The 26,204-nt window shown below is 41.4% G+C and overlaps 1 protein-coding gene across 1 annotated transcript; it reads left to right on the top strand.

The window, feature by feature from the left end:
* Positions 1-585: 585 nt before the first annotated feature.
* On the top strand, positions 586-25,326 carry TBC1D8B (TBC1 domain family member 8B). The gene is made up of 21 exons (XM_063170529.1): positions 586-755; positions 6,037-6,147; positions 8,242-8,360; positions 9,003-9,228; positions 10,155-10,395; positions 11,427-11,634; positions 13,168-13,335; positions 13,896-14,045; positions 15,164-15,314; positions 15,544-15,758; positions 16,211-16,328; positions 17,022-17,307; positions 18,578-18,707; positions 20,589-20,687; positions 21,819-21,887; positions 22,046-22,286; positions 22,949-23,014; positions 23,114-23,197; positions 24,010-24,066; positions 24,381-24,478; positions 24,751-25,326. The coding sequence occupies exons 1-21, from the start codon at positions 626-628 to the stop codon at positions 25,159-25,161; spliced, it is 3,378 nt and encodes a 1,125-aa protein (XP_063026599.1). The 5' UTR covers positions 586-625; the 3' UTR covers positions 25,162-25,326.
* Positions 25,327-26,204: the final 878 nt, after the last annotated feature.

Below are 26,204 nucleotides of genomic sequence, written 5' to 3'. Positions count from 1 at the left end.
CAGCCGGGGCTGGGCACCTCGCTCCAAGGCACACAGCCGGGGCTAGGGACCCCCGATCCCCTCCCCGGGCACACAGCCGGGACTAGGGACCCTGGCCCCGCTCCCTGCTCCGGGGCACACACAGCCGGGACTAGGGACCCCCGATCCCCGCTCCGGGGCACAAACAGCCGGGACTAGGGACCCCCGACCCCTGCTCCGGGGCACACAGCCGGGGCTAGGGACCCCCGATCCCTGCTCCGGGGCACACAGCCGGGGCTAGGGACCCCCGATCCCTTCCCTGGGCACACACAGCCGGAGCTAGGGACCCCCGATCCCCGCTCCGGGGCACAAACAGCCGGAATGCCCGATCCGGAACAGGCCGCCGGCGCTAACGGGGCGGAGCAGCCCCGCCCCGCCACGCGGCACGGAGCGCGCAGGGCCCGACGGGAGCTGTAGTTCCGAGGCAGGGGAGCGCACAGCCGACGGGAGTTGCAGTCTTATTGCTGCAGTGCAGAGCGGCCCCCTGGCGGCAAGGACTACAGCTCCCAGCATGCTTCAGGAGAGCCGCCCTCCCCTGCCTGGCACCGCGGCTGCGAGCGCGGAGCGGGCACGGCGCTGGAAGCGCTGCGCCGTGAGGGGCCGCGCGATGTGGCTGAAGCCCGAGGAGGTGCTGCTGAAAAATGCCCTCAAGCTGTGGGTGCAGGAGCGCTCCAACCAGTACTTCGTGCTGCAGAGGCGGCGGGGCTATGGCGAGGAGGGCGGAGGCGGGCTGGCAGGTACTGCCCCCGTGGGGCCGGGCAGGGCTGGAGCGGGAGGACGGGGGTCTGTCAGCCCCGGGACTCCCAGCCAGAGGGGCGGGAAGGGGACCCGGGGACCCGCTCAGGTTCTGGAGCCCCGGCCCTTCCTGGGTTCCTCATGGGGCTCTTCCCGCCTTCCTTTGCCAGGGCAGCAGGGGCCGGCGGGCACGGGCAGCGGGCAGGGGGGCGACGGGCGCTCCGCATGCCCGGGGCACCGTGGGCAGCGCAGCCCCGGCCCGGCTCCGGCGGAGCCCGCACGGCTCATGGGCAGCTCGGTGGAAGTGGACGCGTCTGAAGAAGGACTGATCTCCTTCTTGTTGGCAAGATGCTCGCTTCCAAATCCCTTTTTCTGGGGGGCTTCTTGAGATGAACTTCTGCTTAGGCATTTCGGATTGCTGGTTTTAAAAGCAAGCATATGATTTGGTGGGGCTTGTCAGCAGTGGTGGGTCAGGAGAGTGACAGAGGGGTGGGACTGGAAATTGACCATCGTATAATAAAGTTTATTCCATGAGAACTTCAAGGTATGGAGCTGAGTTTCTATTTATAATTCTTGCCTGATTGTATCATGAGGCACTGCAGGGGCCCCAGGTACTGCTGAGACCTCTGTGATGGTGGCAGCTATTCTGACTGACTCCTTCAGAGACTGGTGGCGTCTGTCTTTGACCCTGTCAAGGAGAAATCTACAGGGAATCAGCATAAAGTGAGATGTGGTTCTCGAGTGTTTGTATTTCTGTAGCTTTTCTAGGCTTTCTCTAATCCGTGTCATCCTAAAGCAAGCTGTGTTAAACATAAGGCATAATTGTCGTGTGGGAACATATTATTTATTTTATTGAATAAAACCACAAGGTTCAAACTTCTGGCTGGTGAATTTCAGGTATAGAAATGGCCCTTGCAGCTGGATGTGGGGCATTCTTCATTGGCACCTGAACCACTGGCAGAACACATGGAAAGAGTGAGAGAAAGCATCCCAAAATCCCAGGTTGCTATGCATTTCATAGTATTAAAAGCAGATAGGTGATGTCAGGCCTTGGCTTAGAACTAAAGGTGATACATTGTGAGCTTGGAAGTCTTGTGGGGATCAGATTTGATGGCCTATTCTCTACCTTAATTTATATGGAAGTCAAGGAAACCAAGTTGCTATGAAGGTTGATTTTCTGCATGATAAAATTCATTGAAGGATTGTGATTAAAGTGGAACAATGAGAACTGGAATAAATTGTTCTTCTGAAAACCTCCTCATAGGCTTACAGCTGGGTGGACAGCTGGCCCTGCAAGTGCCCTTTGGGTTTTGGTGAAGGTGAGGCTTCTGTAACTGCTCTCCTGCTCTTGGTGTTTGTTGACAGTGTGGGAAGAACACTTGGATGGGATAGTTGCTGTAGTATGTTGCTTTTTTTGGTGTGGCATTGCACATTTTATTTCTGTAACTTTTCTTGTAAATTCTTACAGATTCTCGTGTGCAAGTTACCTTTTTCCCTGGACAGAAACAAAAGGAGTGAGATGTTCTTGAATTAAAATTGTGATTAAGAAAGGTTAACAAGACAATTGCATGAAACTGCAATTACATTTGTGTTAGGAGGTTTGGAAATATTCAAACCTCCTAGGTATAAGCCAGCATTAATTTGATATTGCTGCATGTTGCTTGAGAAAATTAGCACTTCTTTAGGAAAAAAGCAAAGCACAGCTGCTGTGTTATGAAATCATCCCAAATGTGCAATCCTGTTCTCCTGGAGAGCGTTTACAGCTGGTGAGACAAGGCCTGAGGTGACTGCCAGCACTGAGGAGTGAAAAGAGGGAGGCAGCAGTGCAAGAGTCACAAGGGAAGAGTCACAATGCCTCAGGACAGGAGTGGAGACAAAGATGGGCAGTGCTGCCGGGTTTGAATAGCACTAATGGGGACAGGACAAAGGATTCCCAAAAATACAGGAGTACAGTTGGTAAGACAGGCTCTAAGGGGGGAAGTTTTGAGGAAGCAGCCAGTACCTGGAGGAAGGTACAGACGAAGGAGCGAAAGATAGATGCCAACAGAGGTGCTTACCTGGAGGAAGGCTGGGAATTCTGTTGCTGTCCTAGGAATAGAATGCAGCCTGCAGTTGGATTTGTTTGTATGACCCAGGGGCAGGGCCAGTTTGTGGTCTGTAGGTGACACAGGGAGGTGTTGTGGCTTGTGTGCACACACACCACCCTTCTGAGTTTGCTTGTGTGGATCACTTGTGAACAGGTTCAGCAACCTGTGCTCAGCCTTGCCTCCCTCCCTGCTTAGCTCCACTCTTCATTCTCTGCTTTAGAGCTCCTGAAGGATTCAGATGCTGTAACCTGTCTGAGTGGTGCTCCCTTGGGTAATTCATTCATCATGCAGTGGGCTCTCCCAAAGTGTGCTGTCTGTGTGACACCATGTCCTCTGGTTGTTCTGTCTCCTGCAGAGCTTCTCTGGGAGAGCTGATCAGGTTTTCAGAGTGGATGGATAAGAACATAGTTGTGAATATGTGTGCTGTAACTAAGGTCTGGTGAGATGAAGCATGCTGGTCACAGAGCTCTAGCTTTGGTTCTGGGTTAGGAAGGACCTTGATTAGGAGATGGGTGTGCTGGGAGTAGTGATGCAAATGAGTATTTGGTGTCATAAAGTTCCACCCTTTCACTGAAATTTCAGTGCTGGTTTTTTGGGGCATGTCTCTGTGCTAATGTTGATATTTTTCTCACCAAGTCTTTTGGAGACATCTTGGGAATGACATATCTGTATTTCAAAGCTGTTCCGGATCCTTGCCCTTTATTTTGGTTTCTAGAGTATTTTACCCTATTTAGTTAAACATCTAGGGTATTTCCCAGTAGTTTTACTCTGGCAGCTATGAAACTGATAATGTTTCTAAAAGCAGAGCCTTTTTCCCATGTAAATGTCCATCACTTTTCATAGATGCAGTTGAAGTAATTCTCTGAGCAAAGCAAGAGGATTAGGTGGAATCCCCAGGAAAAACTCTAGTTTTAACCAGAGATGGAAGTGGGGACCCCCTGTAAGTTATCCCTTGGTTCCCATTGGGAAATAGCAATCCAAGGGAATGCCTGGGCAGCAACACACAAGAACTGGAAGGTACAGCAACCCTGCCCAGTAATGCAGAATTCCAAACACTGGCAGCTCGTGGAGGACTTTCAGGACTAGGATGAGATGAGTGAGCCTCTGCTTGTTCCCCACAGTTATGGCAGGGTCCATAGCCATGGAATTAGTGTGTATTGCACTGAGGGGCTGTTTATTGCCTTAGGCTCAAACCTGTAGTCCTGATCCCATTCATGACCTGTGGCAATGCTCAGGTGATGGATCCTCACCTGGGACAGTTCATTGTGTCTGAAATCTGATGACCTTCCAAGGAGACAGGAGCTGTGGTGGCATTTTGAGGAGTGCTCCTTTCTAGTGTGCTGTGGTAACCATTGGCTCAAGCTGAGTTAGCCTTATAAATGGTGAATGATATCCTTGTACTGTATAACAGAAAATGTTATTAGGAGATTTGTGAATGAAATAATGCAATATTTGCTGAAGCAAAGCCATCTTTGAGATCAGCTCAGTGTCATGACTCATTCAGTAAGCAAAAGCTGCTTAAACAGACATAAATGTTGTTTCTTATTCAATGTCTGTCTTCAGTCAGGAACTACAAAATAATTCTACTTTCCAGCAGCAATTTACAATCTGTTAATTGCAGACAAAACTAGAGATGTAATGTATTGCTCTGGTTGTGGGTTTTTTGTTTGGTTTTTAGTGTGGTTTTGTTTTGTTTTTCTTGTTGGTTTGGGGGTTCTTTTGTGGTTTGTTGTAATTATTTACTTCCATGTTTTTGAGGAGAAGCATAACCATTTGAAACTTGAATAGCCACAGTGAGGTAGTCCCACCGGCTCTATGCTAAAAGTGTATTCTCAGGAAGAGCATGCTCTGTGGATGAGTGTCTAGACTTATAAATTCTGCTTTATTTTGTTTCCTTGTCTTCTTTCACAATTTATATTTTTCATAATTTGGGAGGGGGTTAATGGAAAGAAAGTGAAACCCAAAGTGCCAAAGCAGCCAACCAAAAAATTCCAAAATAACTTTTGAGGGATGCATTTGAAGCTGTCTAAATCTAGTGCTTCTACAAAATATTAATAATCAAAAAATCATTTTCTGTTAAGCAGGGAAGGGTATTTAAAGACATAAAGGTTCTACAAGAGCTATGTTAGCTCTGTATTTCACCTCTTTACTGGCATTTATTGGGAATGCTTTCCCTCCATAATCTCAAGAGGTTTCTGAAACAGACTTTACAGCAGCTCCTTGAGTAATTGTGTTATGAGTTTTTGGGTAATCTCATTTCTTATTTTTTTGTTCTTCTGTAGGAGACTAAGAGCCCAGTGTGACTGCTTTGGTAACTTTACTTCAATTGAATTTTCTGTTTCTATGGCCATGCTAGGAGAGTGCAAACATAGGAAATGCAGGAAAGAAGCATAAGATCCTTTTGATTGTATTTTTGTTTCTTTTGTAACAAGAAAAGATTTTATGGTGCATCAGGAACCAAAAGTTTCAATTGTTTCTTCAGTATTGATTTTTCTTCTTTTAGAATTTTCTTATTTTAGATTTTAAAGGATCACTTAAGATATCTAGGCTAATATCTTTATTACTGCACAGTGAGAGAGAATGGTTTTGAGTCATTATGAAATGCACCCTCATTTTCCCAGACGATGTTTTTGTCCTGGTTCTGGAGAGATGAAGTTTGTCTTTTTAGTGAAATTAATATATTTTCATCTGAACCCTATTTAATGGGAGCTAATTCAATACTTAGTGGCAGGGAGGTGACAGCCAATTATGGTCTTGAAGGGCTCTTTCCTGTGCCTGAAAAACAGAACAACAGTAAATGACTAATTAAGAGGTAGTTCAATTACTGCTTGTGCTCACTGAAGGCTGGGACTGCCCTGGTTGTGCTCTGGTTTCACACAGACTGCACGGCTGTCACTTCCACAGGGGCCATCTCCAGAAACTTCTTCACCCTCATTTGTGCCTTGTGGCTTTTACTGGTTCAAAACTTCTTCACCCTCATTTGTGCCTCCTGGCTTTTACTGGATCAAAATATCACATCTCAGAGAAGTTCCTCTGGGAATACTTTGTGCTCTTCTCAGTTGTGCTTCTTATTTTCTCAGAGTTCATTAGTCCTTACTTGGGCAGCGTTCCTGCTCCCCAAGGAAGGAATCAGAGGGGAGTGTGCATTTCAGAACTCGAGTTTCACTGTGCTGTGTACTTTTCTTGGCCACCCCAGGTCTCCTTGTGGGAACGCTGGATGCAGTGCTGGACTCCACGTCGAAGGTGGCCCCGTTCCGCATCCTGCACCAGACGCCCGACTCGCAGGTGTACTGGTCCATCGCCTGCGGTACGTACAGCGCCGGGGCCAGCCTGGCAGGGCACAGGGAGGCTGCAAAGGGTGGGCCCATCTGTGCCTTAATCCTCTCACACTGCCACTCATTCTCATTACCTCTAAATGGTTTAAAAGCATTTGCAAGCCTGAGCTGGACAGCAGAGTGTGGTTCCGGTTTTTCAGAGTAGATCTATGGACTCTTCCTGTTACACCTTCTGATTGCCTGCTTTCTGCAGGAGCCCTTCAGGTGCCAAAGCCTTTGGGCACTGTGTCAGTGATAGAGGCACAATCTTTTTCTTTGTAAGGTGCAAGGATAACTTGACACAGTTCAGGATGAGCTCCCAGCTCATCTCTGCTTATTCTAAACTGTGCTGTAGGCAGGAATAACAATAGATGCTTATCCTAATATTTTTGTTTGCTTTGTCTCTTAATGTTAAAACATGCAGGTTCACAATCATGGTCAGAGATGAATTCTTCCTTGTATCTGTTGCTCTTGTAGTACAAGTCCTATCTCTTTCTTGTGTTACTAACCAACAGGGAATGGAAAAGTAAATACAGATTTGTTCTTGTAGCTTTAATTTAATGTAATTGCATGTCACTTTAAAAGGGCAGCCCTAAAGAATTTGAACAGTTTGTGAATTGACAATAAATAACATTTCAGGGCCATTTCAGAAGAAGTCAGACCTGGTGAGAGGCTATCAAAAAAGTACTTTAATATGTATGTTGGAAGTGTACTCTGGGGAATTCTACTGCCATCAGGTCAGCCTTTGGCAAAATACAAAGCATAATCTTAATTTTAGGACTGAGTTTATATAGATTTTGTGAGGCATAGATACACTTTACAACAGAAAGCTACATAATATAATTGTCCTAATTGTGTTAGATTGTTTCTTCAGTTAAGAAATTCAAGGGTTGACACTTTGTTCCTGCTATTACATATTAAATGTCTGAAACCGTGCTCTTAAACCATTTAAACAATTACAACAAAGTTTCATTATTTCTAGGTCGCCTCTGTGCCTCTGATTCACATTGTGACTCAAATAATTGGCCTACACGTGTAGTCTGAGAAAAAGAATTACTTTTGAGATGTAATTGCTATGTTAATTACTCTTCATATAATTTGTTAAGTGTAGCTGCAAATCCACCCAGTGTAATACAGTCTATTTAACTATATTTAGACCAATTTTTATTCATTCACAGGGCCACTTTAATTCTATGGAGTTCATTGAAAGTTGGTTAATTACCCTTTACAAAGTAAGCTGAGAAAAATGCAATTGTTCAAGGTGTGTTCTTGCTTGAGGGTATCAACAGTATGTGATCACACTGCCTGCTTTGATTGGTGAGCATTCTTGTGGAGGATGAAGCTGCCAATTAATTTATATTCTAGAATATAAATTTAGTCAAACCTGCGTAAGTTCTTGCACTCTCTCTGTCCCCCAGCATCTGATTGGGAGTCACTGTCTTTAAAGCACTGACTGTTTTGAAATTGCTGAAACCCTGCAGTTTCACTCGTGGCATCTCAGTCCTTGCTGCCTCCCTGGTTCCAGTGGTGTTTGCTTTACATCCTCACACGTGTAAGGGATTTTGCACAGCAGGGCCTGGTCTTGAAGTTCTGCTCTGGAAACTGTTGTGGGCCAGTGATCAAAGCTGAGGATATCAAAGGCACAGATTTAATTTCCTGCTGAGCCTCATGGGTTTGGTCTCACATTTCCCACATTCTGGCCTGTTAAACTGGGAGTGTTGCAGTGCTGCTGTGCTGTCTGTGTTGGGGAGGTGCTGCTGACAGGAAGGAACTCTCAGTCCAACTCAGGCTTCAGCACTGAGCCACATAATGTTGACAAAGCTGAGATGCTTTTGGATTTAATGGCCAGAAATAGAGCTGCATAAGGGACTTGAAAGATAAAAACACAGCAGTGCATATGTTTCATGTACACTGAATACATTTTCAGTGTTCACAAGGGGTAACAAGAAATTTAAAACTTGTGATTTTGACTTGTGTATCTAAATTGCTCTGTGACTCAGGAATTTGCTAAATATTCTCTTGATGAATAGTTTTGGTGAAATGATTAAGTCTGTCCTAATTTAAAGCAATACTTTCTTTTTCAATAGGATCCAGCAGAGAAGAAATAACAGAACATTGGGAGTGGTTAGAACACAATGTTATGAAGACTTTATCAGTGTTTGATTCAAATGAAGACATTACGAGCTTTGTCCAGGGAAAGATAAGAGTAAGTAACAGGCATGATAAGAGTAAGTAACAGGCATGATTGGGAAAGGCTAAGTATTCTTTTTCCTTTAACTGTACACAAATAATATGTGCTCTATAGAATATTCAAGGACAGCATTGTAGTGCTGCCTATTCTGATTGAGTAGTGTGTGACTGTTCACTTTAACATGTGCCATTGTTCCTGTGTCTCTGCCCCACAACTTAGTAAGATCGTTGGACATAAACTCCACTTAGTAAATGACACATCAAAAGCCTTTAGATAGTGATCTAAAACTGCTGATAAATTATTTCACAGTAGTTTTAACAGTGCCTGGGAAGCATATGGTTCTCTTTTTATTTTGCTCCATATATGCTAAATATTTAGCCCAGGAACTCTTGGGATTAAGTGAGGAAAATATATCTGTTTCAGAGGAGGAGACACAGGAATGTGTGTCTTGCTTAAGCTGTGTTGGAGACTTGGTGGATGAGTCTGAAATAGCATATTTTATTTGTGACCTATGATTTGATCCTCAGACTCTTCTTCCCCTTCTAAAACTTGCTCTCCTATTGGGAGAACAGGAAGTGTGCTGTGTGCATGCAGGTGCATATATGACAACTACCCACATGGACACATGCATTAAGTAATGTGATTTTTTTGTTGTAGGGTTTGATTGCTGAAGAGGGAAAATATTCTTTTGTAAGAGAAGATGATCCTGAGAAGTTTCGTGAAGGTCTCATGAAGTTTGAGAAGTGCTTTGGGTTACCAGAGCAGGAGAAGTTGATTACCTACTACTCATGCAGTTACTGGAAGGGCAGAGTGCCCTGCCAAGGATGGCTGTACCTTAGTACCAACTTCCTGAGCTTTTATTCCTTTTTGCTTGGAGCAGAAGGTAAGTAAGCCTTGATGCTGAGCTGTGTCCCTCCATGCTGCGCTGCTCATCTTTCAGATTAGTAGGAATTCTTCCTCTGTGCTAAGGGAGCTGTTTTGGCATGTGAGCAGATGTCTGTAGAGATGAGCAGGAACTGCCAACATAATTTATGGAAATGCATACATTTGTGTAACATACTACTCAATATCCATTATTACTCTTCCTTAATTCAAGCTTCAGAGAGAAGGCAGACTTCCAGAAGATGACTGTAGCTAAAAGTTGTCCATCACCTTTAGTTCATGCTACAATATTAACTCTATGAGGATTACAGTTATTTCTTCACACACAGGCTTAATATTTCACATGGCTGCACTACACACTGGTGATAATTGCACATAACTCTTTTTTTCTGTGTGTAACATTAGTTTGAAATGCCCAAACAAATGCTTATAATAGTGTGTAGTGTAACTGTATTTATGTGAAAAATGGAAAACATATAGAAAATAGGATCCTTTCAAGGCTGATTTTGATCTGTATTGAGAAATGCTATAGCTAAGGGGCACAGTTCCTCTACATGCCAACACATGATGGATTTAATTTAAGAAGCCCTATTGGTGAGCTGTTGAAGGGGGTTGACTTGTATGATGGTATTTATTTGCTGTTTGCAGTTTCACATAAGAGCAAGGAAAAGAAGATGTAAACTTGTCTAAACATACATGGTCTGTGTTTTAATGCTTTTCTATGAAATTCTTTCTAATGGAATTAATTTTTAGGAAATATGAAGAGAAGGCATTTTGTGCTTATTAGTTTGTAGTCCTTTCCAAGTGTGTTATCATTTGACTATGTTGTTTAATTATACTCTGTTAGAGCTGCTACTACTGCATTTCTTTTTTAATACAGGCAGATATTGAGAACTGACTCATGTGTCCTTACATTTTTATTTTCAGTAAAACTTATTATCTCCTGGGATGAAATATCAAAACTTGAGAAAACTTCCAATGTGATTCTGACAGAGAGCATTCATGTGTGCTCCCATGGGGAAGATCATTATTTTTCCATGTTTTTGCACATTAGTGAAACATTCCTGCTCATGGAGCAGCTGGCAAACTATGCAGTTAGGAGACTTTTTGACAAGGAGACATTTGAGAATGATCCAGTCCTTCATGACCCTCTGCAGATCACCAAGAGGTAATGCATTGCTTATAGTTCATCTGTTCTGGGCTCAGTATTTGTTTAGGCAAAAGAGGAAGAGAATCCTTGTCTCAAGGAGATTGTAAATATTAGCAAAGCTGATATTTTCTTGACCAAGTGAATCATTACAATGTTGGACCAAAGCCATGTGAGGCATTGTGATTTGTTGTTACTTGTCAGGATCCAAAGTGTGTATATGAAGGCAAGAAGTGATCAAATCTTCAATTCTGGTCTTCTAACTAAAAGGTTTATATTAGTTTGAATTTTGAAAAGGGGTTCTTGCAGCATTTAGGATTAGAAAATTCAGATTAGAGCTACGGTGTCTCCAGAGATACCTGATGAGGAAGGATAAGGTGGGGAAGAAATAATTTAATAGATATGTGTAAATGATAACTGCATGAGTTATATGATAAATGCTAACTGATGGGTGCATGGCTTTCCTGAGGTACAGCATTATTTTGGGTGGTGGGAAAGAGATGAATACCAGTAATTTAATGGTTAAGGTCCTTTCTTTTCCTTTGATTCCTCAGTTTGGTGGCAATGCTGGAGAGGGATGCTGCTCTACAACCAAAATACTGTTTCTGGCTGCAGTTACCTGTGAAAAATTAGCCCCTGGCAGATGTTTACAACATGTGCTGCCTTTCTAGCTAATTAACCCTCCATCAAGCCAAAATTTGTTCTAGTTTTAAAGGGATTATTCTCGTGTGTGGGGAAATAGAGCACATAATGCTATTAGTATCTTTTCTGCACTACCTGTAGCTCTGCAGTGCTCTACTGTGTAAGAACATTATTGAATTTGGCCTTGTTTAGTGACATATTTAAATATTTTGTTAAGTGAGTGTACAAGTAGGTGTGGTCTTGCCCTTTGTTGCCTCTTCAAGAAAAACATTGAACCCTTCAAACTGGTGCCCTAGATTATGGGAGAGGAGAGCATGATATTTTACTGTCTTTTGTATTTGTTAAGGTATTTAAAACTTAGTTAATTTTTCTTTTCTCTTTCCTACCCATGTGTTATGTTTTTAATCCAGAGGCTTGGAGAGCTATGCCCACAGTAAGCATTTTAGTGCATTCTTCAGGTTACCTAAAGAAGAGTCCTTGAAGGAAGTTCATGAGTGCTTCTTATGGGTTCCTTTCAGTCATTATAACACCCATGGGAAAATGTGCATTTCAGAAAACTACATCTGCTTTGCTAGCCAGGATGGCAGCCTGTGCAGTGTGATCATTCCATTGAGAGAGGTAATGCAAACTACAAATCAGAGTCACTTCTACCAGCAGCTTTGCACTTGTGTACTTTAATGCCACTTCAGCAGATTTTCATTAGAATCTCCTTATTTTATGTGATGTCATGTATTTCCCCCTACCTTGGATACTCCATATAGGAATTCTGTTTGTAGGTTTCTGGAACTGCATTCATGTTTCAGACTTGTTTCTCTGCCTTCTTTCCCTTTTCTATTTACTCTTGTTTCTGTAGCTCAGTACAGAATCCAAACTTTTTAATACTTTTTTTTATTAAATGGAAAAGCTTTTTCTTAGTACTTGTAGGTGAGTTAATGAGACATTCTCAAGGTAAGAAGTAAAGAATTGTAGTGGGTAGAGGACTTTGAAGATCAGTAATACTGCTATGTTTCTTAGCTCAGTAGTGCAGCTTTTTGCAGTGGTTGAGCAGTGCTGGATTTTCAAAAGTCTGGGAAAATCAGGTGTTGAGCAAGTAGCAATGCCATTACAGCTGATAATCTCAACAAACTATAAGGACAGAATGAAGACCATATAGCAAAGGGCACAGCTTTGGAATTTCAATTTCTGCAGTACACTGCAGAACCAACCCTCTTCTTTTCTGTCTTGACTTTGTGTGATCTGGGATATTGCCACATTTCAGTTGTCCAGTGTTAAAAGCTTTTCATCAACACCAGACACAAATAAGCCAGGTTCTATAATTGCTCTGTAATAGGGGGTGAGCTGTACTAATCTCAGCAGTACACTTGGTGTTCCCCACTTACATAAAACAATTTATTTGGTTACTTCCAAATAGTGCTGCAAACAATACAGACTTCCATAACATAAGAGGCTGTGTTAAAGGAGCTGCCTCTAAATTTATTCTTGTGGGCTGTCAGACCCTCACTCTTTGTTCTGCAGGACTGCAGTTACCTCATTTCAGTGGTCTTTCCTTCTTTACCTACAACAATGTGCTCAGTGGTTTTCCATTCTTTGCCTTTAACAACATGAATACATCAGCAATGCCAGCCAGTCTAGATTCTCATGATTGTCACATTTGAACTTGCATGATTAAACTGTTTTAACTGCTCTAGTCTGTAACTGTTCCATCATGGCAATTAAAGTCAGCTCTAGCTGTCATGTGTTATGACAGCTGTTTTGACAGGGTATTCTCAGTGGAAATTCAGTCTTTTAAAACTTGTTTTATTTGATTACTTACAAAAGTCATGTTTTCTCTGCTTTTGGATGGTAAAAAAAAAAGCAACTGCTTCAGTGGGTAGAAGGTGACAAGGTTTTTCAAAGAAGCTGAGCACTCACAGCTGGGAAAACCTTTTTGAAGATTTCTGGTACTCTGTCAAAATTCTGTTGCATAATACTTAGTGCCTTTTGCTAAAATAGCTACAGGCAGTTGAGCTTTCAACTTGTGCCTTGTGTTGCCTGGTCTGCTTGTGTGCTTCATCCACTGTTCCATTTACACATGTATTCCTAACAGGTTTTCTCTTTTATAAGTAAGCAGGTAAAATTCCTTGCTTAATTTATGTGTCCTTGGTTCCATAGGTCACAGGGGTGGATAAAGGAGATCCAGCCAACAGAGGAGTCAGCATTAGTACCAAAGGGAAAACAGCTTTTCGTTTCACAGAGGTGAGAGATTTTGAACTGCTTGTGGCAAAGCTCAGGATGAAATGCAATGCAACTGCAAGTCCACAACACATCATAAGTACTGAGGTAACTGCTCTGGCAATTCTAATTTCTTGAAATTTGCTCATAGGAATAAGTAATGAACCTCTGGTTTTAAGGTTTAGAAAAATAAATTACTCTGCCCATGTGAAAGAGAATGAGTTGGGCAATGGTGCTACTGTGAATGCATTCCTTTTTGGGTTCTTTTGCCTTGTTTTTCATCAGGTTTTGAAAAACAACTCCAGCTGTAATGCTGGTTTTTAAGTGCTCTCAGGTTTTCTGTATAGTTCACTGTATGAATGGGGTTTTTTTTTTGGTGGTGATGAATGGTCAGGCCTCCTTATCCTCCTATTCTCAGTTCTCATTATGAATATTTGTCCTTTTATAATTTAGGTTTTTTTTTGCTTGAGAGATGCCTTTTTTTCCTCTAAGTGCAGCCTCCTGAAAGCCCAGCTGTGCAGAGCAGGGACTGTTGTTTATCATTTATTTTAGAAGTCTGTATCTGGCACCTGTAACTTAATATAATGAGCAAAAATGGTCTGATATCAGTGCTGCTTCTTGGAGGATTGTTTGTTATTTACAAGTACCACTGTTAAATTTTTTTCAAGGTTGCAGCTGGTTCTGCCACTGACAGTCCAAAGGATTTTGGTGCAGGACAGTCAAAGATGGGCCAGAGAGATAACAGCAAAACTGTCAGTACAGAAGCCCTTATGACTGTCTACCATCCTCAGGATGCTGAGAACCTGGACTCTAAAATGGTAAGGGATAAAACGGCCAACAGGATTTGAAATTGAATTGAAAAGGAGTGGATTATATCAAAATGAATTCCAGCCAGGCTGCTGATTTCCTCAGAGGCTTTGCCAGTATTCTTTCATCTGCATTTTCTGTATTTGGAGTCCACAGGGTGCTTCTTCATAGCTCCATTCAATTTTCTGCTCATCTTGTTTGATATGCCTTATCTTTATGGAGTTAGATTCTCCTGGTCTTCTACCCCTCAGGGAAGAGTTGGCTGTTTGTGTTATGATAGTGAACATGTTGCATTTCTGTCTGAATTTTCAAGATACAAAGTCACTACAAACTGTGGGAGCAAGGAGAATGTTCTAAGAAATTGATTTAACTTCTTTCTTATTTCTCTCTTCTGCACCACTGTCTAACAGAGTTACGCTCTGGAGAATATTTATGTAGTTGTTTTTGTAACAGATCATGCAATTTTTGCTTCTCCATAGTATGTGAAAGAAGACAGGTTTTATTTCAAAAGAACTATTTCAGCAGAATGAAGTAAATTAGGATATGAAAATTTTTATATTAGAAATACCATAAAACAAATACCCTTTGGGCAGGACAAAAGGGAGTCCAGACTTTTAAATGCTGCTTTTTGTAGTATGGTGAACAAAAGTGAACAAAATCTACTTTTCCTTTCAGTACCTTTGATTGCTTTAACAATGTTAAATCTTAGTTCTGCATGCACAGAAATTGTAGTGATGACATTCACCCTGTCTCAGCTCTGGAGCCTCACATGAGCTGGAGCACCTGATCAACAATTGCTTTGCTTCAGAGAAATGTCTGTGTGGCACTTGTTGGTTTCTGTCAGATGGGATACTGAATTAGATCTACCTTCTGTTTCATCTTGTATAAACATACTTTAAAGAGTAGTAGGTCATGTATGAGATGGCATTTCATGCTAAATTTGTGCTCTGCATGGGCTGGATTTTGCTCTGATTTGCTTCAGTGCTCATTTCACACATCAGTACGGATGCCAATGCTGCAGTTTCCAGTTTATATGAATATAACTGGGAGCAAAATTGACTTCTGTTCTCTGACACTTGAGGAGAATCTACCAGTATATTTAATGCTTGTTATCTTCTGCTTTTGGTAGTTGAAAGAAAAGATGAAGGAGCAGTCATGGAACATCCTGTTTGCAGAACGGGGCCATGGGGTCAGTATGTTTCGTACAAAGAAGACTCGAGACCTGGTTGTGAGAGGCATCCCAGAGGCATTAAGAGGAGAACTCTGGCTGCTCTTCTCAGGTATTGCATTACAAGTGTAATTGGTTCATTTTGGGAGGCATCATTGGCAATTTTCATTGCTGAGTGTTTCCATTAATTCCAGTAGAATTACTCTGACACATTACTTCAGTAATATCTGGAGATTCATGAGGTACCTCAGTAGTCACCAAAATTTGTGTACAAATTGCAAACAATCAAATTGCTGTGTTACTGTTGTCCTCTAATACTGTGCCATGCAATATATTGGCAGGTGCTGTAAATGACATGGCATCCAACCCTGGTTATTACACTGAGCTGGTGGAGAAGTCCTTAGGAACGTGCACTTTGGCTACTGATGAAATTGAACGAGATTTACGTCGCTCCTTGCCTGAGCATCCTGCTTTTCAAAGTGACACAGGAATTTCTGCCCTCAGGAGAGTTCTTACAGCTTATGCATTCAGGAATCCACAAATTGGATATTGTCAGGTATAGCAGTTTTGAGAGTCTTAGTGTTGGTTGTTGAAATATTAGCTCATGATGGCAGTATGGTAGCACCTCATAAAATCTGTCACAGAAATGTGGAATAGTTTTTTGCTTAGTGGCTCACTTACTTTGCTTATTTCATGCCATTGTATAAAATGAGTTTTTACATTGTACTTGGATTAGTTTATAAATGCTGTCATGTCGCTTCATATATGCATTTGCATTCTAACAAGACATACAGCACTTAAAAATATTTTTATGTGCTTTAGATACTCTTTTCTGTATTTAATAACATAGAAGTAAAACTCTTGTCCTGGATATGGCTGTAGGTTATCCCAGCACTTTAAAAATGTGCTGTAAAGTGCTTTCAGAAATATAAATTCTAAGAAATAATACCAATTGTGTTTTCTCTGTCTTTTCTCTTAAATGTTTCCTTTCTTGTTTGAATGTTGCAGGCAATGAATATTCTGACATCAGTGCTTCTGCTGTATGCTAAAGAGGAGGAAGCATTCTGGCTTTTGGTTGCTGTGTGTGAAAGGATGCTCCCTGATTATTTCAATCGCCGAATCATTGGTAAAATCCATCTGCTTTTATCCATCTTGAACTGAATGTCTGCCTATATTGAGTGTTAATGGTTAGTCATTAAGAACAAATGTAAGCTGAAAACTGACAAGTGGAGAGAAACCATTGCATTTGTTTCAGTATTGTGGGGTAGAAAATGGAGAACATCCCATGACTTCTCCTTAAATAGGCATGGATGTGATTTTCAGATATTGTCAGTATTCTGGGCATAGCTATTCAGGAAATAGTTAGACTATTATACTGTTCTTTTGGAATTATAAGTGCAGTTCATACTATTTATTTGAAACTTAGCCAGTTTAGATAAAGAAAAAGGAGTTACTTCAGGTCCAGACTTGGACTTTGATCTCATATGCAGTTCTTACAGGTGTATATGTTAGAAGAAAATGGTGTGAATTTTTTTGTTGCAGAGGAATTGTACTGACTGTCAGGAGAGTCACTGGAAGCAGCCGTGTGCTCACCAAAGTGCCAGCACACTTGGAGCATGCCCAAGGCTCTGTCCCCAGGCATGGAGAGCACAGCTTCCAGCATGGGAGAAGGAGCCAGGGGCTCCCTGCAGCTGGGCCTGGGTGTGCTGGTGCAACAAAGCTGCACTAGGACAGGAACTTTGTTTCTGGCTGGTGCTCTGAGAGGTGTGCTTCTGTGTATTAAGATTTGGGTGGTGGTTTTGTTTTCCTTTCCCTGCAGGTGCCTTGGTTGATCAGGCAGTGTTTGAGGAGCTCATCAGGGTTCACCTGCCTCAGCTGACAGACCACATGACGGACATGACTTTTTTCTCCTCGGTCTCTCTCTCCTGGTTCCTTACCCTTTTTATCAGCGTGCTGCCAATTGAATGTGCAGTCAATGTGGTGGACTGTTTCTTCTATGATGGAATAAAGGCAATCTTGCAGCTTGGCCTTGCAGTGCTGGAATACAACATGGAGAAGTTGCTCACTTGTAAGGATGATGCAGAAGCAGTCACTGTTCTCAACAGGTATCAGTGTAACTGTTAATCTCTCAGGCTACATAGCAGCTGCTATAATTGCACGTAGATAAGTCATTCTGAGGTAGCTGAGAAGACATCTAGCCAAGACTTCCAAAGGCTTCAAAGGAATTAGTGCTCATCTCAGGCTCAAATTCTGGAAGAGGTGGCTGGAAAGTGGGCCTGGATCCTCTGAACATCCCATCCTAAAGTTCTACTAAAACCATAACTGTTTTGTGAATTAAAAACAAAAAAGCTTCTATGTGCTTTTAACCTTGAACTTATATCATGTATAGAAGGCAGATTGCCTTGATGAGAATATCTAAAGCCCATTATGACTGTTCCAGACATCAGTTCAGGCATCAACTTACAGCAGCAAGTTCTTCAGCTTAGTTCTTGTAGTTTAGTCTGCTGAATCCTCTGATGTTGTTGGTTTAAAACAGAAATTAGACTAAAAAATGTGATGACCTCATCAGTGATGATAAGTTTATTCTGTGTTAGCGACATCGAAGTGTGCTTTTAACTGACGTACTGCAAACAAAACTTGTACTGTTTTTTCTTCACTAACTAAATTCTCTTGTTGATGCTGTGGTTGTGTATCATGGAGTATTAGAACAGCAAAATTACTGTTCTATAGCAGTTAATGAGTTATGACTGTAATGAACTGATAATAAGAATTTCTGTTTAATGAGGTTTTTACATGTTGCATGTTTGAATGGGGTAGGAGCTACAGAATTATTGAAGAAAATGTAGTTTTTGTTATGAGACCATGCAGTCTGGTGTTTATTGTATAATCCGGCTTCCCCAATGGATATATTTAGGCTGGTTATGTGGATGAGATAAGCAGGTACAGATCAGGCATGTCTTTGTCTTGTACATCTGGAGGAATTAAGATTGTCTTGTTCACAGTTCAGGACAAGCCTTTTTCTCTGTCCCAGTTAGCACAACCTTGCTATATGTATTAGAAAACCAGGGCATTGCCAAGTGGAGCAGACTTTGGAAAAAGTCTAGTTTGACTTCCCACTCAAAAGGGGATTGCTGCTAGCACTAGATCACATAGTCCTAAAAACTCCCAAGTCTAGAAGTTCTACAGCCTTCTCTGGGTGGGCAGTTCCAATGTTTGTGTATCTTTGTTGCTATTATAGCACATTTGTGCTACTGACTCTGATATTCTTCATTTTTTCCTATTCTCTGCTCACTTTTTCTTCAGTAGATGCCAATGTTATTGTTTTATTGTGATAAACTGGTTCCTGCTGATTTCTCATGTGTTTGCTTTGTGCAGATTTTTTGACAGTGTCACTAACAAAGACAGTCCTTTACCTCCAGCTGTGCAGCAGGGCTCCAACCTCAGTGATACAAAGAGTGACCATCCAAAAGTGGACATCACTGATCTGATACGGGAGTCAAACGAAGTATGTGTTCTGTGGGCATGTTTTTGCATCCTGTGCAGGGTTAATGTTTCATGGGCTACTTTGAAACAGTTACAGTGTACAAACTAGGGTAGAAAATCTGTCTGGATTGGTAGAAATTTGGCTCTTTGTTGAATTTTAAAATGTAGTTCAGTTTCATTCCTTTAACTCATGCACAAATGCAGATTCTTTGGCAGTCTAATCAGGCATGAAGAAGTCATGTTTACCTAGAGAATGGAAGACTGTACATCATTTTATCACATTAAATTAATTCAGATTTTCATTATATATTGTATGTATATTTTTACTAAGGCCATTGCCCATTACCAGTGCTCAGTAGCCAGACTCAGTGAATGGGTTACAATTCAGAGATGCAGTTCTCTCTGCTTCCACTTTGTTTCAAACCAGAGGGATGCTGGTAGCAGTCTCCACAGGAACACAGAAAGACAGTTCTGGAAGAAAACTCAACAGCTTATCCAGTTCAGTTTCCTGTCCAGCATCCCCCCAGATCATGCTCTAAAAAGTCTAGTGTTGTTAAAACAGTTCCACAACAGAAAACCTGCAGAAACTCTAGTCCATCATAGGGTTTGTCTGCCCATGTGGGATAATATGGAGTTAATTTCTCTCACATGTTCATAAAGCATTATTGAGGAGAGTTGGCTGTGGTTTTATCCATAGCTCCTTGTTGCTGTTATGTGGTTGTTCATCATCTATCCTTTCAAGTCTGGTCATAGAATCAGTTATAGAATAGTTTGGGTTGACAGGGGCTTTTAAAGACCATCTAATCCAATCCCCTGCAGTGAGCAGGGACAACTAGATCAGGCTGCTCAGCTGGAGTCCAGCCTCATCATAACTCTAAGAGAGAAGAATGAATTTTAACAGATTGCTCTCCTAAAAGGGAGTTGCCAGATCTGTTCTTTTGCTAGGTTTAATACAACCAGTTCCTTTAACCTTTCATCAAAGTTAATGTGCTCAGAGTCTTTTGTCTGTGTTGCAGTTTTTCATATCTTGTTTAAAGGGCATTGCTGATAAGGGGACAAACACACTGCAGAAGAGCTTCTGGAAGTCCTGCTAATTTGGTTGTTTATCACTCATTTGTTCTCAAAGTTTGTTATTAGAAGCAGTTTTGCCCATGGTGCATGGTGGTCATGGTTAGGCCATGTCTTCCTAATTGCCTGTGCTGCTGAAAAGTGTCAAAAAACTTACAGAAGAGAAGTTAAATCTATTGAATTTCCTCATAAAAGGAAATTTAATTGATTTTACGTGGTCTTGATAAAGAATGTTGTCCTGTTTTGATCAACTGGTTTCTGTTTAGCTTTTAATTGTTTAATAATTTGTTCCCTGATTTCCCTGGTAATTTGTTTCTAGTTCTTGCCTCCTATCCCACTTTTCCTTAAAGATAAATGCATTTATTCACTCCAGTGCTCAGATGCCTTTCATGTCCTTCAGAAATTACAGAGGTAGCCAGAAATGATTCAGAAATTACTTAGCTGATTTCTTAATTTCACTAGAGTGAACTTCAGTCCCTGAAAACATGCACATCTTAGACTTTGCTGCCTTGCAGAAATAGTCACCATGTGATAACAGAGTTGGGTATAGAGCCAACACACAGTAAAATCCCTTCCTTTTTCTTCCCACACAGGGAACTATTCCAGCTTCTTCTTTCTCCATCTCTCTGAAACACCCTTTCAAACACCCTTTTAAGAGTTACGCTGGTTAAGGGGAATGTTAGTGCTCTAATAAATTATTTCTTCCTCAGTTTCTTTGATCTTCCTGCATGTGTCCATGCCTGTAATGTGCCTATTAGAGGCAAGAGAGACAAAGGTGCTTGTTTAGATGTGTCTCCCAGTAGTTGATTGCATGGACTGGTGCCTTTCTCCTCAGAGGTACGGTGACATTCGCTATGAGGACGTGGAGAGCTTGCGCTGCCGGAACCGCCTTTATGTGATCCAGACCTTGGAAGCTACGACCAAGCAGAATGTGGTGAGTGACAGGCAAGAGTTTCAGCCTTCTCCCTGATAAAATCCATTCCATTTTGGAAGATTCTGAGAAGAGCTGCAGTTTCCAGGCCAAATATATGATTTTATACTGAACCCCCTCATGTCTGCAGGGTGTCTGTTAACTGAGGCTTGGCCTGTGATGTTTTCAGGCTGTAAATCACAGCATGACCTTCTGGTCTCCTTACAAGCAGCACCATTGCCAACCACTTCAAAAGGCTGGTGCATCTCTCACACTTTGTGTGGATTGGAACAGGCTGACCTATATTTCTATCTGCTGATGTTAATACTGTTCTCTTAGAGGCATAGAGCACCATACAGTAAAACAATTAAGCACCTGCATTTTTACTCCAGGAAGCAGCACTGAAGAGGTTATTGTGGTGGATTCAATAGGGGTTGCTTTTTGTCTGTGTTGTGTGTGAATGTCTGGTGATGTGGCAGCTCTCTATCTGCCTATCTCATCCTTTCAATTCAGACTGCTCAGTGAAGATGGAGGTTGTGAGGAGCTTCCTTTGTTGGCTGTTTTCTGCAGTGGCTCATTTCCAATACCTGGTGATAATACTAGTCTGTCCACGACCTCGTGCTTCTTTCTGTAGTAAATGTGGCTTGTAGCAACTGAAACTAAATGCTGGTGGTTATGCTAAGATGGTATTGCTGTATTTAAGTTTACAAAACATATATAGTGTGGAGTTAGAAGCTGGTCTTACAGCAAACTTTGTTTTTTAAAAGCTGTGAACATTTTTTTTAAATTTTTTTTTTAAGAATGAGGATTCAGCTTCACTGTTGAGAGCTGAACATGCATTTGCCCATTTAAAGGAAGCTATACATTATGTCATTATAAATAATTGAGTTTTGTCTCCTGGGTTTCATAGTGTTGGCTCCATGTATGTTAGTAACATGACTAGCCGTAAGCTTTTTTTTTTTTTAGAAATCATTTATTTTAATTTATAATCTTCTGATTACTTTTAAAAAGAAGTGCTGTTCTTACTCCTAATTGTAACACATGCCAAAACCTGGAACATGCAAGCAGTGTCTCTTAATGTAATGTTAAGTCTCCCATAATGTTATTCCAAAGAGGGAAGACACATTAATTATTTTTTTCTTGATTTTGTTTCAGCTACGTGTTGTGTCTCAAGAAGTAAAATTCAGTCCTAGTGATCTTGAAGAGCTTTATGAATTATTCAAGGTAATGTGCCATTTTCCTCACTTACCAAACAGCCATCTTAACAGTAGACTTTGAAATGGTTTTAGTAAATAAAGGCTGGACTCAATATATGCTGTATGTAGTTAACTCCTCACATCTTTCCCCCAGAGGAAACCTCATGTTTTATCTTTGCTTTGCAGAAGGAACATTTCCTCTCCTGTTACTGGAGTGTAAATAGTCCTGTGCTGCAGCACCATGATGCCAGCCTGCCCTACCTTGAGCAGTACCGGGTTGATTGCCAGCAGTTCAGGGTTCTGTGCCACCTCCTGAGCCCCTGGTCCCACTGTGCCAACAGAGACTCCCTGGCTCTCTGGACATTCCGACTGATGGATGAGACTTCCAACTGCCTTATAAACTTCAAACAATTTGCCTGTGTGCTTGGTATGGCAGCAAAACACACATGAGCACATTCACAAGGCTCCTGGGAGTAGTCCTGGGGTGTATCACCTTCCATACTCTGTACAAAAAGATGAGGAGATTGAGTCTCTTAACACAGGGTCAAGTAATGTGATTTTTATTACCAGCAGAATAATTTCCTCTTGGAGATTAAATTTAATATGGCTTGGCCATCAATATATCCACAAATGAAGAATGGCCTGATCTCATTGCCCAGCCTGTTTGGTTTATGATAATTCTTCATACTAAGTCATCTTTTACACTGATTGTGCAGGATGACCAATGCTTTATTCCTCTGGGAAACTGAAAGTTTTCTTGGCTCACTGCTCTCTTTCATCTTGTTTTCAAAGTGGTATGGTCAGGAACAAAAATTTAAAGGAAATGCTGAGACATTAGTGCTTTATTTCTTTTGGTGCTGTGGTTTTGTTTTAGTAAGTCATAGATATTATTAGTGTTCTTTCATCAGTGTAGGCTAACCCCAGGCTCAGCCACAGGTGATAGAGCTTTCTTTAAACTTCATATCTAATTATACTCCCTGTAAGGTAGGGCACATGTCCAGTTCCAACCTCTCTGGATTGTATTTATTTAAGTTAAGAGGCTGTTTTAAAGTTTGGTCCAGTTGAACAGACTGTCCTTTCCCCTAACAGATACGATGTATAATGGAAGCTTCACTGACAAACTCAAGTTTCTTTTTAAGTTGCACATCCCTCCAGGTAAGTAAGAAACAGTGGCATTTGGTTTTTGTCATTGTTATCACTGCTTTGGTAATGCCTGGGCACCATGAACCCACTTTATTTAATCATTTATTGCAGCTTTTACTGAAGTAGAATCTCTAAGCCCTTCCAAAGGGGATGATCTTTCAAAGGAAGAACTGATGCACTTCAGCCAGCTCAATGGTAAGCTCCAGAGTGTGAGGTTTTGCCTGCAGAATACTAGAAGGAATCTATTAATTATCCTGTGAAAAATGGGGAGCTTTCTTCTGAAAATGAGTAAATCCAGTAAATCATATCCCCGTTAACAGAATCCCTTGTGAAGATCTTCTGTAGATAGTTACAGTTTAATAAACTTATGCACAAGTTGTGGATAGCTCTTATGATTGTTGATTTCAAAGGCCTTTGGGTGTTTACATGGAAATAGGGGAGTGTATTTGGTTGGCTTTGTCAGCATTGTGGGCAGCCTGTTGCAGTGTTGAAGTGATGGCTGTTTCATTTCTGCATCCTGAGCATAAAAGAATTAAAATACCAAATCCATACTTACTTTGAGGTGCTAAGCGTTTCAAAATTCTTTGCTTTTATTTTAGACCAAGTGAGCTGAAAAAGCTTTAGTAAATTTGTGGACTTGATAAAATAATATGTTTGAAATACTCTTGAAACCTGTGGAATTTTTACAGGGAAGACAGATCCCTTTTTGTTTTTATAATCTGCCTAAAGTAGACAATATATAGATAATGTTCGTGCTGCTCTTCAAGTTGTGCACCGTGAACATTATAAAGATTATTTAATTGGTAGAAGTTTCATTTGGTATCTTCACAGTGGCTTCTATTTTTATAGAAAGTATGCACATTTTGCCATGTGGTTTCTTCTTGACCTAATCTGTGCTGAGAACATTGAGGGTCTTGTGCCTTAAGGAAGGAATTTTTGATAAGGGAAATGAAACACTGGTCCTTTTTTCTGAAATAAGAAACTTTTTTTTTTCCCCTAAATTGTAGTTTCATCTGTTGGGGACAGCCTTGAAAGTGGTTCTTTGAAGAGCAGCCCAGAAAAAGGTAAAAGAATCCTGGTGGCACATTTGGTAACTGTGTCTTTTGGGGGAGTAGAGCTGGGAAAGTGTGTGGTAGCAGAGTATATTAAGTAACATCAACCTTAGAGTGCTGCTAACGTTCTGTCCTGTTATGTAAGGGTAGTCATGGGAGCAAAAGGGCAAAAGTAAACTCTGGTCCTCTGTAGGTCCTTGGCCCCACCACTCTGTTGAGAAGGAGTGACATTGAAGATGCCGGTTCTTTTGCTTATCATCCCTCATGGGAAGGTCTCTGTTCTTGTTTGTTCACTTTTTTTTTTGCCCTTCTTCCACTTCAAAAAGGTAAGGGGAAGGTTGACATTCAGGCATATCTGAAGCAATGGCAAGATGAACTTCTTAAAAAAGAAGAAAATGTCAAGGATTTGCCAAGAATGAATCAGGTAAACTGTTTGAGTCTTATTTAAATCTATTTTACGACTCTTTAAGTCCTATTACAATATTTCTGAAGGATTTGTAGGATCCCTTTAATTTCAAATCTTCACATCAGTCATTAGACTGTGGCCTTTTAAAACTGCTGTAATGACACACATAGTTTTCTCAGGGCTAGTCCATGCTGTTGTTAGAGCTGCTGCACCAGGTGCCAGGCAGCAGCAGTGAAACAGAACAGTTGTGTTGCTCTTCTCTGAGCAGTCTCCTCTGTATCTCTCTGTAGTCTCAGTTCATCCAGTTCTCAAAAACTCTCTACAATCTGTTCCATGGGGATCCTGAGGAGGAGCTCCTGTACCGCGCCATCGCGGTGGTGACCAGCCTCCTGCTGAAAATGGAAGAAGTTGGCAGAAGGCTGCAGAGTCCCATGTCACCTGTCACAAGTCCAGTTGCTGTTACAGAAGTGGCTGCTGAAGTGCCCAGAGAGAGGCAGGAGGAAAGCAGCTCTGAGCAGACTGAAGGCAGTAGAGCACAGAGTTTGGAAGGGAACCATGAATGGTCTTTTGCCTTTGAACAGATTCTGGCATCCTTATTAAATGAGCCAGCCTTTGTGAGATTTTTTGAAAAACCTCATGACATAAAAGCTAAAATAGAGAGTGCTAAAAATTTACAACTTAAAGCAAGAACCAGAGTGTAATTTTCTGTACATTTGATCCTGAATTAATCACATAAAGTGCTTACAAATGAAGGCTGTAACTATGGAAATCAAGTCTGGTGTTGACATAGGAAATTAAGTTTGAAGAATTAGCTTCAAGTATCAGATTACTGGTATGTAATGTAAATAAAAATAGTTTGAAGCACAGTCACTTTCTTGCATTGTTCATGAGTTTCACTCCAAAATAGGGACTGAATAATGAACTGCCTTTACCATGTTATTAAAACATGCAGCATTGCTTGGAGATACTGGATGTGTACCTGTTGCAAACCTGTCTGAATCACTGTTACACCAGGTGTTCTCCAGGTTCTTTTCTATTACTGTGATAAAAGGAATGACTTTTTCCCATTTTTCACTTTAAAGGAGTGTCAACTGCTTGGAGGTTGTCTTCCACATTAATTAGTTATTTCCACATTGCTTGTGGACTGGGGCCAAAGCAGGGTGAAGACTAAGAACGGAGGCTGTGGTAGCATGACAGGACCATGAGATTAGAAAAGGAAGTTGCTCTGCTCACAATTCCTCTGCTTTGATGTTACCCATGGGTCTGGACTCTAGTAGATTCCAGCCCCTCTTTCCCATTTTCATACCAATCCTCCTACAAAGAAAAGGTGAAAAGGATGGAAGTTTATTTGGTCATCCAGACTACACAAGGATGCAGAAACTAATACTGATTGTTTAAAATCAAGGGAAAGCAGTGGCTAAATCTGTCTGACCACATGGTGGTTGTAGTTTGTCTGGCAAGAGGAGCCATTGTTGGCTTCTTAGGAGCATGTTGATGAAATGTGGAGTTTTGCTGGTGTTTGGAAAGCCCAAGCACAGGCCATCTGTAGCTGACTGTTGACTATTGAGCTGCTTAGGGACAGATTGCAGTTGCTTCTTTGCCTACCCTGAGTTCATATCTCAACCCAGTAATTGCTATTTCTTTTCTATAGCACTGTGGATTGTTGCTGCTGTAATATTTTCCCTCTGTCAGGATTCAAGGCAACAAGAAAATCCCCTTGAATCTGACTTGAAATTTTTAATAT

Source organism: Melospiza melodia, chromosome 16 (genome assembly GCF_035770615.1).
Source record: "Melospiza melodia melodia isolate bMelMel2 chromosome 16, bMelMel2.pri, whole genome shotgun sequence".
NCBI lineage: Eukaryota > Metazoa > Chordata > Aves > Passeriformes > Passerellidae > Melospiza > Melospiza melodia.
Note: the sequence above shows the minus strand (reverse complement) of the source record. Positions and strands in the feature narration are given on the sequence as shown.

Coding starts and splice junctions, on each gene's coding strand:
- TBC1D8B (XM_063170529.1), top strand. CDS start 626: ATGTGGCTGAAGCCCGAGGAGGTGCTGCTGAAAAATGCCCTCAAGCTG. Junction 15,759..16,210: donor CACAAATTGGATATTGTCAG/GTATAGCAGTTT, acceptor TGAATGTTGCAG/GCAATGAATATTCTGACATC. Junction 16,329..17,021: donor TTTCAATCGCCGAATCATTG/GTAAAATCCATC, acceptor CTTTCCCTGCAG/GTGCCTTGGTTGATCAGGCA.